We start from the raw sequence: 17,255 nt of genomic DNA on the forward strand, positions 1-17,255 counted from the left end.
ACAGTGGAAGTGAGAAATAGATTTAAGGGATTAGATCTGATAGACAGAGTGCCTGATGAGCTATGGAATGAGGTTCATGACATTGTACAGGAGACAGGGATCAAGACCATCCCCATGGAAAAGAAATGCAAAAAAGCAAAATGGCTGTCTGGGGAGGCCTTACAAATAGCTGTGAAAAGAAGAGAAGTGAAAAGCAAAGGAGAAAAGGAAAGATATAAACATCTGAATGCAAAGTTCCAAAGAATAGCAAGAACAGATAAGAAAGCCTTCTTCAGCAATCAATGCAAAGAAATAGAAGAAAACAACAGAATGGGAAAGACTAGGGATCTCTTCAAGAAAATCAGAGATACCAAAGGAACATTTCATACAAAGATGGGCTCGATAAAGGACAGAAATGGTATGGACCTAACAGAGGCAGAAGATATTAAGAAGAGATGGCAAGAATACACAGAAGAACTGTACAAAAAAGATCTTCATGACCCAGATAATCACGATGGTGTGATCACTGACCTAGAGCCAGACATCCTGGAATGTGAAGTCAAGTGGGCCTTAGAAAGCATCACTACAAACAAAGCTAGTGGAGGTGATGGAATTCCAGTTGAGCTATTCCAAATCCTGAAAGATGATGCTGTGAAAGTGCTGCACTCAATATACCACCAAATTTGGAAAACTCAGCAGTGGCCACAGGACTGGAAAAGGTCAGTTTTCATTCCAAGAAAGGCAATGCCAAAGAATGCTCAAACTACCACACAATTGCACTCATCTCACACGCTAGTAAAGTAATGCTCAAAATTCTGCAAGCCAGGCTTCAGCAATATGTGAACCGTGAACTTCCTGATGTTCAAGTTGGTTTTAGAAAAGGCAGAGGAACCAGAAATCAAATTGCCAACATCCGCTGGATCATGGAAAAAGCAAGAGAGTTCCAGAAAAGCATCTATTTCTGCTTTATTGACTATGCCAAAGCCTTTGACTGTGTGGATCACAATAAACTGTGGAAAATTCTGAAAGAGATGGGAATACCAGAACCCCTGATCTGCCTCTTGAGAAATTTGTATGCAGGTCAGGAAGCAACAGTTAGAACTGGACATGGAACAACAGACTTGTTCCAAATAGGAAAAGGAGTACGTCAAGGCTGTATATTGTCACCCTGTTTATTTAACTTATATGCAGAGTACATCATGAGAAATGCTGGACTGGAAGAAACACAAGCTGGAATCAAGATTGCCGGGAGAAATATCAATCACCTCAGATATGCAGATGACACCACCCTTATGGCAGAAAGTGAAGAGGAACTCAAAAGCCTCTTGATGAAAGTGAAAGTGGAGACTGAAAAAGTTGGCTTAAAGCTCAACATTCAGAAAACGAAGATCATGGCATCCGGTCCCATCACTTCATGGGAAATAGATGGGGAAACAGTGGAAACAGTGTCAGACTTTATTTTTTGGGGCTCCAAAATCACTGCAGATGGTGACTGAAGCCATGAAATTAAAAGACACTTACTCCTTGGAAGGAAAGTTATGACCAACCTAGATAGCATATTCAAAAGCAGAGACATTACTTTGCCAACAAAGGTTCATCTAGTCAAGGCTATGGTTTTTCCTGTGGTCATGTATGGATATGAGAGTTGGACTGTGAAGAAGGCTGAGCGCCGAAGAATTGATGCCTTTGAACTGTGGTGTTGGAGAAGACTCTTGAGAGTCCCCTGGACTGCAAGGAGATCCAACCAGTCCATTCTGAAGGAGATCAGCCCTGGGATTTCTTTGGAGGGAATGATGCTGAAGCTGAAACTCCAGTACTTTGGCCACCTCATGCGAAGAGTTGACTCATTGGAAAAGACTCTGATGCTGGGAGGGATTGGGGGCAGGAGGAGAAGGGGACGACAGAGGATGAGATGGCTGGATGGCATCACTGACTCGATGGACGTGAGTCTGAGTGAACTCCGGGAGCTGGTGATGGACAGGGAGGCCTGGCGTGCTGTAATTCATGGGGTCGCAAAGAGTCGGACACGACTGAGTGACTGATCTGATCTGATCTGATCTAATGACACTGGATCCTTGAGGAACTTAAACAAGAAAATCTATAGCAAGAAAAGTCTCTAACTTACCAGTCAGGGCACAGCTTATTGGTCAGATGGCTGACTTTCATTTAAATATAGTCCATGGCTTCCATGTTTAGAAAAACTGCACCCATTCCTGAGCTTTCTTGCTTTTGTCAGGCACTTCTTTGACCAGAGACTCTCCTCTTGTTACTGCCTCTCTTTCTTTTGTGTTTGTCTTCCTCTTTGTCATAATTATTATAGCATTGAGCCATTTCCATCTTAGTGCCATGCTCAACAGCAAAATATTTGTCTAACTTTTCAAATGAAATAGCACAAGAACTTCTCATGACAAATTTTCAAGCTTTAAATCGAAGGATGTTGAGCTAAAAGTGACCTTGAAATATCATATAAGCCATTATCTTAGTTCCATGAAGAACATCTGATTACCAAGATTTTTTAGATTATATTTAATATATACCAAAAATTAAGATATATATATGCCAACTGTTTTGGCATAAACATCCCAAGTATTTCTTTAATCCATTTAATTTACATATTTTATGTAAAATGTTACCTACATCCTAAGAATGCTTACAAAAAAAGATGAACTTACAGATATATGCGTGCATATTGTTCATATAGACACACAACAAAAAAAAGTAACTTTAGTGCAAAAATAAGGAGGAGGGAGAAGAGCTATGAGGGAAAAAATATTTTTGAGCAGCTTTCCAAAGAAAATTCTGGACTACAAACACTTTTATCTCATGCCAAGTATTTCCACTCCGTGATTATTTTAAAGTGGGAATGGAAAGGGAGCCCAAAGATAATAAACCCCTTAATTTCACCAATCTCAACAAGATCCATCTTAAAAGTAATGAATTCTTCCTAATAAACTGTCAGCTAGCTGTCCGCAGCCAACTACATTTGTTGTGTAATTTTCACATCTGAATAACTAGCACTATGGATGCCCCCAAGGCTCTGATAAAGATACCTGGCTTCAAGCAATAAGTATCCAGTTGTCTCAAGTCAGAGGTTTTTTTTTTTTTTGTTTTTTTTTTTTTAATATTTTGCTGGCTATATAGGGAATGTGTTTAAATGACTAGATTATTTGGAATATGGAATCCTGTCTGGGGGAAAATTGCCCAGGATTGCAAGACTGCTCTTGGGAGAAGCATCTGGTTCAGGCACCTTAGAGGAGAGATGTGGGGGCAGAAAGAGAAGGTAGTTGTTGATGGAAGAATTTTGCCTAGAACTACCCAGAGTTGGGAAACTTCTCACTGAATAATAGAAAGTTTATAAACAATTGCATAGATTCTATTTTAGAAAAAGAAATGAATGGTTAAAAATAAGGCCTACTATTTGTTTTTATTTGTTTCCATTAGCCCACAAAAACATATCTTTTGGGACTAAAATAAAATAATTTCAGTAGTATAATTTATCAGGCCAAAACAACTTTTACATAACAGGTCACCTAGTCTCTAAATTTGCCTTGAACTATGTGAATTTACTTCAATGAGCTTCTACAGGCAACTGCTTGAATTTTCTACCATAACTGTTAGTTACTTCAGAGAGCTGCTTATGTTAATGGTCCTTAGAGGCCAACATTACTTCTGTTATTTCCAAGGCCTTTCACTGTCTCAGGAATAGGTAAATATATAAACATTTACATGAACCACAAACAGTCCCAAATTAAATTACTGATAAACAGTTTGGCTACTTGAATACTACTAAAGCAAACAAAGTTTGCATTACCTTGGGGGGTCCGTTTTTAATGTCAATTTTTAAAAACTGAAATCAACAGTAATGTAAAAAGTTGGAGACTTTTACATCTTTCATACGAAGATGAAAGACTTTGAAAAGAGTTGGAAATTGGGCCTCCAGCTAGATTTTCCTCATAGACATAAGGTGACCTATCCAGACAGAACATGTGGGAACTAGTTATGCAATCTTAGAACTGAAAACCAGATCTTTATGTCACGTTATCTAAAAATATCACTGAATAATAAAAAAAACAAGTTTCAACTTTACTGCACTTCAACTTTAACTTTTTCTTTCATCAGTCAATAGTTGATTTTTTCTATTCCATGGTCTTACTGATGAAAAGAATGATGTTTATGAGTTGTGCTGCTTGCTTATTCAGTCAAGTTACTTACCAATTTAGGAACACACCAACAAACCAACAAAGACTTACTGTGCAGCCAGGCTGCTTGGGGATAGTGACTGTCCAGCTTCCTCACTCCACAAATGTGTTGTATTATCAGAGCCACCTAAAGAGATAACATTTAGCATTTCATTAAAGGATTTATTTTTCTAAGTAAAAATCATCCCAGGTCAAATTAATGGGAAGAAAAGCAGGCAGTCTGCAGAATTTTTCTCCAAATGACTTTACAGAGATGTCTAAGCTCAGTTGGAAACATTTAAAATATGTATTTATCAATTGCCCCCCAAGTGAAATAATCCCAATGGTTAGGCATATGCATTTCTAACAAATTATTTCTCTGTGCATCAAACCATTACATTATTTTACCCTATGACCTGTATGCATAGATAACTCAAATATTATAATGCAGACTGACTACCTTGGTGACTTGTTAATCAAATTAAACCAATTTCAATCTCATGGGTCACTGGATTTTTTCGTTTGTTTGCCTTCATTTGTCTAGAATGTAGCCTTAGGAAACATCTGCCATCACTAATCTATATTTTTTATCTTTCAAAAACCAGCCAGTGATTTCAATTGAATGCAGCTGTGAAGGCAAATTAACTAATGTTTATAGAACCATTCTGAGTGGTCTCAAATAATGTGAGGTTTGGATTGCGGAAGGCAATCACTAAGGTGTGTATAATGGAAACCATATATGAAGATCTAATTCAACGCAGAGAATTGCCCCTAGACGTTAAATGGGTCCCTGAGTCAGCTTGCTGCATAGCATTCTATCATTGCAGGGTAAGTGTAGCTGAGTAGTATTCCGTATATAACACAGGGAGCGCAGTCTGGCACTCTGGTGACCTGTAGGGGATGGATGGCGGGAGGGGAGGGAGGCTCCAGAGGGAATATATACGTATAATTATGACTGATTCATGTTGCTGTGTGGCAGAAACCAACATAAAAAGCAATTTTCTTCCAATTAAATTTTTTTTTAATATACTTTCCTGAGTTAAAAAAAAAAAAAGTAAATGCAACAACATTCACGTGCAAAATTTAAAAATGGCTACTGCATAAATAAAAACATTAGAAATCCAACGCTTTCATTCAACTCCTTTAAGGAAATGGTATTACTTATTTCACTCTTCTCTGTAGACCCTCTTAGTTTCTCATATATAATCCAGAAGTTCCAGTGCTGTCGTTTTTCAACACTGGCCTTATCATTTTCAATAGGGTACTTTATTGACAGCTTTAATACTTCTCCCATTGTCTCTAGTTAGTGTGTTCTAAAGTCTTCTAAAAAGGTCGTAGCACAAAACTAGGCAGCCATCTGTACTTTTCTCACGCTGGTCATTTTGTTTATTTAAATAAGGATGAGTGTAAAAGACTCACAGAATTAAAAACCTCCTTGTCTTTCTTGGTATCAGTCATGTCTGAGTAATGTCTGTACCATCTCTAGTAACTTGGCAGAATCGCTTTTTCAGTTTTCCTCTCTGGCAGGAGTCCCTCTCTTCTCTGCTCAAGACAGCTAAGTATTATTGCTCTAAAGACAGCAACGCATCAGTGAGTGAAAGGACCAAGAAGAAGATACTCAGTATAAATCTTTTTTTTTTTTTTAAACTTTACATAATTGTATTAGTTTTGCCAAATATCAAAATGAATCCATCAGAGGTATACATGTGCTCCCCATCCTGAACCCTTCTCCCTCCTCCCTCCCCACTCTAATTAATAATGGTAATAACCATTATTTATTGGCATCCATATATAGAATTGGAGAAGGAAATAGCAACCCACTCCAGTATTCTTGCCTAGGAAATCCCATGGACAGAGTCTGAGCCTCATGGGTTACAGTCCATGGGGTCGCAAACAGCTGGACACAACTTAGCAACTGAGCACATATATAGAATAATCCGGATAGGACTCTGTGAAGATGTATGCTTCTGCAGTGTAAAAGTATATAAAGCCATTTTTCCAAGATCAAATCTTGCTCACTTTGAACTCCTATGAGTTCATCAGCATTTGTATACTACATGACTGAGTCCATTAGCATTTGTATACTGTATGGTTATGGAATGTCTCTTCTTCATCAGATTATTAAAATGAATAACTAATAGAAATTAACTTTGTATATATCAATTATAGGCTTGACCTTGATGTTAAGTATGGACTTTGCCCTCTGGGCACTTGTCCTTCTGGATTTTAAAGTATCTGAGAAGTACCGTATTGAATGGGTTTTAATGAAGTGGAAATTGTTACAGCCCTTTAAAAAAGCAAAGTTTTAGTTTTATTTGTAGAATTAGGCATATATAAAAATGGTGCCCAAAGACAGAGAAAGAAATCTAGTGCACAGATAACCTCTTTTCACCAGTAAACATGGCTTTTTGTTTAAAGATGTAATTTCATGTAATTTACCACTTGGCAAAAGAGTAAACTTCAATGAGCCAAAAAAGGTAATCTTCACCCTCAAAACTCAGTTTTATAAATGGAAATACTAAACAGTGAAGCTGGAATCTTTACTGGGTCAGAGCTGAGAATTAGATTCCTTAGAACAGGAAGTTAAGATTCCTTAAAACATCTTCTCAAATGTTTATTAGCATCTCCATATTGTCACGGTTGCTGAGGAGGCTTCTGAAAAAAACCTTGAAGTGTGTTCATAATCAAGGCTGAATCAAAAGTAGACATGAGGTGTGGAGGTTTGAATTAGAAATAGACATAGAATGCAGAGAGGAATGGAGCGATGGCTACTGAAAAATGTATCATGTGGGAAGGAATCTGGCACAATGAATCACACTCTATGACTGGCCGAAAGTAGAGCCATTCTGAGGCTTGGTGGTGGTAAGTCCTTGTGTGAGATATCCTAGAAGCAAGTGTGTACATGTCTCAGATGGGAAATATGAGTAAGGCCAAAGGATAACAGAGCTTGGGGACCTGGCTTTGGGCATAGACAGATTCAGGCTCTGAATCTCAGTTTAGTCACTTGCTGGATGTATAACAGGCAAAGTGCCCAGCCTCCCTTTGCCTTAGTTGTTTTGTCTGCAAAATGGGATAATAAATACCTCTTATAGAGTTGTTTTGATGATAGAAAGGACTTAAGATAATAAAATATTTATCATCGACACACAAAAAAAGAACACTACCTTTTAATTTTTTCTACTTTTTGTTTGAAAGAAGGGAATGAGACCTTCAAAGCTATCTGAGTCCTGTCAATCATTAGAGAGGACCCAAGCAAGTAACTCTGCTCTGAGTGACCATTTCACTCCAGTTTATTTAGCGTAAAGCCAAGGGAGGACATGTGTTCACAAATAACACTAAATGCTATAAAGAGTAAGCACGGGTGGCTTGGGCATCATGGCAGGTATTTGTACTTCAAAACAAGTTTGGGTTTCCTGAAGGATTCCCAGAAATACGTGGAAGAATTTTTCAAAGGTCATGAAATTTCTGCTCAAGCATGCATGCATGCAGGGGCTTGGGGTTAGTGACATAGCAACTGACCTTAATACTACTGCATTGGTATCTTTAGACTGATGAAGTCACGTGTGTAGGAAATTTTTAAAAACAAATATAAGCACATCTAATTCTAAAAATAAAAACATATATCCTTAATGTATTAATATTTCCTTGTCATTCTGATTATCCAATGGCATGGTTTAACACATGCTCAAAATTATGAGCATAATCATAGAAATGCAGCATGGCCATTGTTAAATATTGAAAATTGAGCTATATTGTTCATCAGGAAAAGTGTTTTGCTGCCTCAGTTAAAGAGAGGTTCTTTGGCTTCTAAGGCACTAAAGAACTTATGTCCTTTGTAACAAAAATTTCAACTTTATCCCTCCATACAATTATAAGGTGTGAGTCTGAAGATGAAAAGGAAAAGAATGGTAAAGAGAAATCTGAAGTTCTCAAGTCTTTAAAATGCAAACAGAAAAATGTGCAGAGGAAATAATTTGTGTTTGTTGTTGTACTGTCTGGTTTTTCTGGGCCGGACCTTTTCTTAAAAGCATAAGGCTTTTTTTTTTTAACCCTAATGTTCATGAAGACCACTGAATTTAACAAGAATCAATCCTGCAAGCTAGTCATTAATTCTGTGACTGAAGTCATAAAAATTGTTGTAGACTAAGAAATTGGTATCCAAGAGTATGTTAGATCCTCCTTCAAGAAGTCTTTAAAGCCTTTAAAACCAGCATTTCATATGAAAATAGTTTAAGATCTTGTAATAAACAATCAGCTTGTGACCTGATTACTCATCTGTAATCCAAAAGTAAAGTCTACATACTTAAAAGCTGGTAAACTCAGCTGAGAAAGCCTATTCCTAAACTCGTTCAGAAGCAGTAAATACTAACCAAACATTTCACTTGTGAAGTAGGGATTTATTCCTTATAGTCCTAAATGTGTGTCTGTATATGGCTGTGTGTGTGTCTGTGCATTTCCATGCATGTGGTATATAATGCTATTCTCTATATGCAAAGATGATCTTTTCTGATTCACTAGCAAGATGCTATGGTTTGTCTTACTAGGTGGAACAATAGGTCTATACTGATCTATTCACGCTCTGATGTCCATCATGCATTTTCAAGATGGCTGGCTGAACGGTGAGTTTTATCCAAAGAAAGACTCATTCTAATTAAAAAGACAAATTTGGGGAAAAAGGGCAAAAATACTGCAATTCAGTGTAGGCATTTGTTCAAAAAGTTGTGGTAGAAATCTACTTGTTGAGGCTTAGTCCCTTTCTCTGGTATTTATTTTTTCATACCAAGCATAAACATAGCTTTATAATATAGCTAAGAGAGACCATTCTCATAAAAATAAAAATCCTAGAAAGTCACAGCCTCTTTTCCAACCATTTCTCCTTGTCTCCCCACTTTGGTTAGCTAAAGACCCAGATTTACTGGTAACATATGTTCCCACCTAAGAATAATGTCGTGCATAAATGGTTGCTTCAGTTGCATTTTGTTTTTTATTCCTAATGGAACTGAATACAGAATTGCAATGCAGAACTGAATACAGAAAGATAGAAATACAATACCTTCAGATGGGGAGTCCAGGGTATACAGCAGATGTTTAACAGATTTATGGAGAGTTCTGAAACCTTCGTTAGTTGTGACACGTGGATAAACCTTCTGCACAACCCGCAGAGCACTGACAAGTCGAAAAACAATTAAACCAGATTGCATTTCAACATTTGCAGACAGAAACAAAAGGTTATTCAAGGAGAAAATAGCTACAGTATTGAAAATTATTCTTATAACATAAAAGACAAGATGCTGCTGTGTCATTTAATTGCTTGTTTGTCTGTTCATGCACAAAATCCCAACAAAGTATTCTTGAACCATACAGGATTCTAAAGCCTAAAAGGTCTTAAAGTAAGGAGTGAAGTTCACATCAGTTTTTTTTGTTGTTATTGTTAAGGTCTGAAAATAAGTAGTTAGAAACAGCAGTTTCCAATAAAAGGATACCTCTTTTTTTTTGTTTTTAAAGGAAAAAAATTAAATATTGGAAATTGTTTTCATTAAAAATCAAGCCCAGATAAAAGATCCACTTTCAGGAATAATTATTAATTAAGTATTTGATAAATATTTATCTTTTGCTAAACAAATGTTAATTTTTTTTTTAATGGCAGCTTGCCCTAATTAGAGATTGCATTCTATCCTCTAAGTAGCCCACAGGCACTGCTCCAGGGGGTAGCTCAAAATTAATATCCAAACTAACTGGCACTGTCTTCCCAGGATTTTTATGTTACTAATAAGATGGGCAGTGTACACCAGGAATGAAAAATCAGCAAATTTACTGGTTCATGCTTGAGTTCATTCAGTATTTCCAAAAAATCAATTACCAACTTAAAAAATGCCTCTTTTTTTATCTCCTATTGTCATTAGTACATTTAAAAAATGTTAGCATTGTACAAGTATGTTTGAATTTCATAAACACTGTGAGGCAATATATATAAATATATATATATATGAGTGGTAACTTAGAACAAAAGGCTTTGTTAAGGATTTGCTCTTGTGAAATTAAATGTAGTACATATTAGCTAATAGCTCTTCCATATGTATCTTAGTCAACTGAAAGGTCACATCAGCAACAGCATGTGCATATACTTTCTACAATATTTTTTGAATTTTTAATATTTAAATTAAGATCATTTTAATTTTAGCTCCTAGCCATGAATAACTATTACATTTAGAGCGCCAATTTTTTGTATGTCCTCTAATTTCTAGTAGGTATGTGTATGGATATATAAACATATATCTATTTATTTATGGGCTTCCTTGGTGACTCAGTGGTAAAGAATCTGCTTGCAATGCAGGAGCTGCAGAAAGACAAGGGTTCAACCCCTGGGTCAGGAAGATTCCCTGGAGGGGGACATGGCAACCCACTCCAGTATTCTTGCCTGGGGAATCCCATGGACAGAGGAGCCTGGCGGCTACAGTCCACTGGGTCTCAAAGAGTTGGAGACGACTGAAGCAACTTAGCATGCATATTTATTTATAATTTTATTTGCTTCTCTAATAATTCCAAAAAGTCAATTCATTTATCTTGTTATGGAACAATAAAGTTCAAAAGTTAAATAACTTACACAAGGTTATCCAAATAAATAAAGCTGGTTGTGTCTAATTTCGAAGTTTCTGCTCTTTCTCCTCTACATTTTGACTCTGGTGCTTTGCCCCAACATGGCAGAGAAGAGGAGGACAGACCATTTCTGCACTGAGCCACAGCCATTGTTAGCTTGTTTTTCCAGCTGTGTGTTTGGCCATGGCGGGATGGCTGAATTTTTCTCGTCTGTGCTTTGTATACATAACAGCTGATATACCTCAGGCATTTTTATATTTGCCCCAAGAATCTCCTGGTTCTCAGACTTTGAATTGTTTCTGAATCCTGGTGAGTATGGAGACCAGGTAAATGTTCTAAGACTGGAGATTTCTGCCAGCCTTCGCCCAGCTTGGTCTGTGCTTGACTCAGCTGATCTTTTGTCTCAAAGTAACACCTTCAAAGACTGAACATTTGGCAAGCTCATTGTCAGCATTATTGTTATTAATATAGCTAATAAAAATGTCAGTAGACATAATTCATTTTTTCTATCAAAATGTGACCCCAAAAATGACACCTGACCCCCATCCTCTATGAGATCCTTTAAACTATTGATGAAGATAATTTTACTTCACTTCATTGGTTTTGTTTTTCTGTCCTGTTCATCATATACAAATGGAAGTTATCCAAAACAAGTCTCCTTGTAAGGTAATTTAAAAAGGAGTTTTTGTGATTCATATCTAAGTATACAACTTCCTCCTCTACTATAATAGTGACTATCACCTATGTTTTTTCATATGCTTTTCTTGGTTTTTGAGAGTACTCATTTTTGCTAACTTCTGTCGTAATCTTGACAGTTTGCAATCTGGATTTGGTGACTGAACTATATAACAAGTTACAACTTTACAAAACTGCTGGAGGAAATAACAGCAATGAGTTTTGATAGGGTTTATTTGTTCATATTACTTGATCAACAAAGAGTAAGATAAACCAATGATTTGGTGACAAAATACAGTCATTTCTGAAGAATTTTAGTGACACTTTAATAATAATAGTTAAGATTTGACTTTAAAAAATGGTTGACATAAAAGGTCTTTCAACAGAAATATAATGCAAGACATTTAATTTTAAATATTCTAGTAGTTACATTAAAAATGTTAAAGAAACAGATGAAATTAATTTTAATAATATATTTTATTTGACCCAATATATCCAAAATATTATCATTTCAACATCTAATCAATATAAAATATATTAGTATTTTATCTTCTATTGCATTATCTTCAGATTTCAAAGTATATTTTACACTAATGAAGCATCTCAACTCAGATGCTAAATTTTCATTGAAAATATTTAATCTGTATTAGAATTTCATTGCAATTACCAGTGAAAAGTAGATTCACATATCCATGCTGTTTCAAATATATTAGAAGTTTTTCTAATAAATTTAATTAAAAATAAAATTAAAAATTCAATTCCTTAATGATAGTAGCACACCAAGTGCTCCAAATCATGGACAGCCTGTGCACCTTAAATTTACAAAATGCAACAGGCCAAATTTATCACATTAAAAAATCCCACAAATAGCTAGAGGCTTTCATATTAGAAAGAACAAGTATATAAATTGGCAATAAAATTTAAGTTAATTAATTAGCTAAATAATAAATAAGTAAAAGTCAACTGATTTAAAGAAAGTTATCCAGGTTAGAAAAAAGTCAGATGTCATCTGCTTTATAACAATCTGAAGCTATTTCTTTTAAAAGCTGTTTTCATTATTATGTAGACTGGTTAACAACATTCTAATCATTACCTGAGAACATATCTATGGTATAATACAATAATTTTATTTTAAATGTTAAGGGAATTAAAATAGCCACAGTGCAATGACCTTATGTAATTTACTCTATCAAAATGATGTCTAATGTATTTTAATTAATTTATTTTTGACCAAAGGGTATTTTTTTGGATCTTCCACCTTTCAGTGAGCATTATTTTGTGGGAGTTTGGTTTTTATTTTTTGTTTAATAACCAAATTTCATTAAGGTATAATTCATATACAACATGATAAGCCTATTTAAGGTTATTATTCAATAAACTTTGACAATATATACAATTATGTAACCACCATGCTAAATAAGATATAAAATATCTTATTTTAAGGTGATACAAAATATCACCTTAAAAAAGTTTTGTCATGCTTCCAACAGTTGCCCCAATATCCACTGTTCTGATTTCTAACACTATACATTAATTTTGTTAATAATACAATATCTACACATCTAGTATGTATTCCTTTTTTTTGTGGTCTGGATTCTTTTGCCAGCACAATATTCATAAGATTTATCTGTGCTGTTGTGTGATTAAGTAATCTGTTTATTATTCTTAACTGAGTAGAATTCCAATTTTTCATCCATTCTGTTTATGGATATTTGTTTTTCTCTCAATTTCTAGCTATTGTGAATAAATCTGCTATGAGCATTAGCATACCAGTCTTCATGTGGGCATATGTTTTCATTTTCTTGGGTAAATAACCAGGGGTAGAATGGTATATCACATGGTTCTATTTTTAGCTTCATTAGAGCCTGTCACACTGTTTTCTGACATGGTTATATCACTTTACACTCTAACTTGCAATGTATGAATTCTATTTGCTTTACATTCTTGCCAGCAACTGGGGTCGCTCATCTTTTAAAACTGAACCCATTTTAGTGAGTGTTAGTGATATCTTATTGTGGTCTCAAGAGTATCTTGACTTCTTTCATTGCTACACTGTACAATTCAAACAATCCCGTTTCTCCTTTCATCGATTTACCTGTTTGTTTTCTAAAATAGAATATACAAAGGAGGAAGAGAACCAAGTGTCAAAATTCTGAGTGAGTGACAATTTCCTGAAGAGCCAAAATGAGGACCAAATCAAATTTACTAATATCTTGCTTCTTTTATAGTTTAGTTATGCTGCTAAGTCACTTCAGTCGTGTACGACTCTGTGCGACCCCATAGACCGAAGCCCACCAGGCTCCCCCGTCCCTGGGATTCTCCAGGCAAGAACACTGGAGTGGGTTGCCATTTCCTTCTCCAATGCATGAAAGTGAAACGTGAAAGTGAAGTCGCTCAGTTGTGTCTGACCTCAGCGACCCCATGGACTGCAGCCTTCCAGGCTCCTCCATCCATGGGATTTTCTAGGCAAGAGTACTGGAGCGGGGTGCCATTGCCTTCTCCGAGTTTAGTTCTGACATGTTATTTATTGTGGAAAGAGCACAGGACTTGGATTCAGATTCCTTGAGTTTAGGTTCTAGCTTCACCACTTACTTAGTTGTAGAACCTTGAGGAAGTCTTTTGACCTTCCTGAAGAAGTCCTTTGACCTCCATGAAGGTGTGTTTTCTTTTTAATAAAATGCAGATATCTGTGGTCTCAATCTCAAAGCGGTGTTATGAGAATCAAATGAAATTAATATACCAACATGAGGGTTTATTACAAGGTCTTTGAACAAATATAAACATTTAGAAGTTCTCCAGAGAAGATGACAAAACTCCTTTCTGGTGCTTCAGACATTAACCATGGAATCCACTGAGAGGCATCTGGGTTCTGGAGTATAAAAACCCAGGTTCAAACTCTCTTAGCTGCAAGATCATCAATTATTTAATTTTTACAGCCCTCTATTATCTCATTTATGAAATAAATGATAGTTCTGTTGGGTTCTGGAGTATAAAAACCCAGGTTCAAACTCTCTTAGCTGCAAGATCATCAATTATTTAATTTTTACAGCCCTCTATTATCTCATTTATGAAATAAATGATAGTTCTGTTGTTAAGTTTCAATGTGAAATATATGAAGAGTCCAGTAAAGTGTTTGGCATGTAACAGGCACCAATAATTACTGGTTGTTGATGCAGTTCTTTTGTTTAATGCACATTTCCAAATTAGCTAGGCATCACAGCCAAAACCTAAGTATGTGTTCATCAAATTCTAAATGCTAGCATGCTCAGATCTCGTTTATGAGGAAAACAGACTTTAAAGGGATTTCTTCTGCAAGGTTTCCAAATCTTTGTGTCATATATGTCAAATAAAGTCAACCCAATATGCAAGGTTGTTTTTCTTACGGTGTAGTACCAAAAATCCAATGAAATATTTCCATCTTGAGCATGTAAAATACAGATGCACAGAGCCTTTGTGGTCCCTGAGTGAGACTGAGCCATTCCAGTCAACCGTTGGTCCTCCTCTACCATCTTTTCAGAGTTCTGGGATATCAATTGACATTACTGATGTTATGATTAGTGTTCCTCAGTTCCCTATATACATGTCAATAACCCTGATGACCACAGTGTATCTTTCTCCTTTGCTTATCTAATACCCTCACGTTCACTGCCAAAATCTGCAGTAAGTGCTGAAAGGTTATTTGCTGTGTTTAAATTAACTACTTAGCAGTGATCTTCAAGGTAACATTAGAAGGAAAAAAAAAAAGACTTTGTTATGAACAGTAATTCTTACCTGTTTGCATTTCGAAGCACATCAAATAGATTGCCTAGTGTGCTGTCATTCTGGAACACATTTGGAAAACTGGAGAGAAGCTCCCACACAGCTGTCTGCTCTTGTACTTGTGAGAAAAAGGATAGCACTTTAACCATTTCCTGAAACATTGTCTTCTGGTTGTTTGGATCACGTGATAGCTTAAAAAAATAAAACCACAGACAGGGTGAGACGAGACTTCAATATCTGTAACCACATGGCTGACTGTCTTTGAAAACACTGGAAGTCGAGAGTTTCAATTAAGTAATTCAGATTTTCATTTTGTTTGAAGTAATCCTTTACTTTGGAGAAGGCGATGGCACCCCACTCCAGTACTCTTGCCTGGAAAATCCCATGGACGGAGGAGCCTGGTAGGCTGCTGTCCATGGGGTCGCGAAGAGTCGGACACAACTGAGCGACTTCCCTTTCACTTTTCACTTTCATGCACTGGAGAAGGAAATAGCAACCCACTCCAGTGTTCTTGCCTGGAGAATTCCAGTGACGGGGAAGCCTGGTGGGCTGCCGTCTATGGGGCCATACAGAGTCGGACACGACTAAAGTGACTTAGCAATCCTTTACTTGGAAAAACTGTAACCATTTCAAATGTTCTTACATGTAATTGAATTTTTTCCTATAATTTTAGATGTTGGCATATTTAATGTTTGGTTAACAAAACCATTTATACAAAATACTTTAAATTGGGTTTTGGGAAATTAAAATTAATTTCTTAAAATAAAATTAGCTTCTGAGTAATACGTTTGTTTTTCTCTAGGATCTAGTTTAGGATATATAGAAAAATACTCTCTATATCCATTAGTAGTGCCTGCTCAGTCTCTTGTGTCTGACTCTTTGTGACCCCATGGACTGTAGCCCACCAGGTTCCTCTGTCCATAGGATTCTCCAGACAAGAATACTGGAGTGGGCTGCCATTTCCTCATGCAGATCCATTAGTAGACCTTATATTATTTGCATAGAAAACCTTTAAAATTTAGGTGTTTTATGTATAAATGTGTGAATATATATATATACAAATACATGAAAATGTTTAATATTACACATACTTAACAAAATATTTCCAAAGTTCTGTTGCAATACAAGGAACTTTAGTTATAATAATGATTTATAGTGAATATCCTATAGTCACATCTTGTACTCTAAGCAAACAAATAAAAGAAAACCATGATCTTTACTCTTGCTCTGGATCACAGGTCCCAGAGAACACCTTCAGAAGTATTTTCTTCATTATATTCCCACCCCAAGCAATTTTCTTAATAAGCTCATTCATAGTAGTAGTCAGGCTTTAGTTGGATCTTAATTCAAGGTCCTTCATGCTGAAAATGTGATTTTGAACAAGGTAGTCTTAGCCACACATTCTATATGGCTTCTGAGTTTGTTGAGATAGAATTCTAAGTGCTCTACATTGAATTGGCATTATCATAACAGTGCTTCTAATCTGATTCATTTGGAAAACTCAGGTTAATGAAGAGTAATTTAAGCATTCTGCACTTCAGTTCAGTTCAGTTCAGTTGCTCAGTCATGTCTGACTCTTTCCAACCCAATGGACTGCAGCTCGCCAGGCTTCCTTGTGTATCACCAACTCCCAGAGCTTGCTCAAACTCATGTCTATCAAGTCAGTGATGCCATCCAACCACCTCATCCTCTGTCGTCCCCTTCTCCTCCTGTATTAGTGAGTCAGTTCTTCATATCAGGTGGCCAAAATATTTCCTTACAACGAATAGTCAGGAATGATTTCCTTTAGGATAGACTGGTTTGATCTCCTTGCAGTCCAGAGGAATCTCAAGGGTCTTCTTCAACACCACAGTTCAAAAGCATGAATTCCTCAGAGCTCAGCTTTCTTTGTGGTCCAACTCTCACATCCATACATGACTAATTGAAAAACCATAGTTTTGACTAGATGGACCTTTGTCGGCAAAGTTATGTCTCTGCTTTTTAATATGCTGTCTGGGTTGGTCATAGCTTTACTTTCAATGAGCAAGCATCTTTTAATTTCATGGCTGCAGTCAACATCTGGAGTGA

The 17,255-nt window shown here is 36.2% G+C and overlaps 1 protein-coding gene across 1 annotated transcript in view; it reads right to left on the bottom strand.

The window, feature by feature from the left end:
• The window catches only part of ABCA12 (ATP binding cassette subfamily A member 12), a 168,665-nt gene that overhangs the window by 98,953 nt on the left and 52,457 nt on the right, over positions 1-17,255 (bottom strand). Inside the window, exons 5-7 of the mRNA XM_061431073.1 lie at positions 15,201-15,379; positions 9,211-9,323; positions 4,230-4,305 (exon numbers count right to left, since the gene is read on the bottom strand). Of these exons, the coding sequence (XP_061287057.1) occupies positions 4,230-4,305; positions 9,211-9,323; positions 15,201-15,379 (368 nt within the window). The remainder of the gene's footprint in view (positions 1-4,229; positions 4,306-9,210; positions 9,324-15,200; positions 15,380-17,255) is intronic.

This window comes from Bos javanicus, chromosome 2 (assembly GCF_032452875.1).
Source record: "Bos javanicus breed banteng chromosome 2, ARS-OSU_banteng_1.0, whole genome shotgun sequence".
In the NCBI taxonomy this organism is placed as follows: domain Eukaryota; kingdom Metazoa; phylum Chordata; class Mammalia; order Artiodactyla; family Bovidae; genus Bos; species Bos javanicus.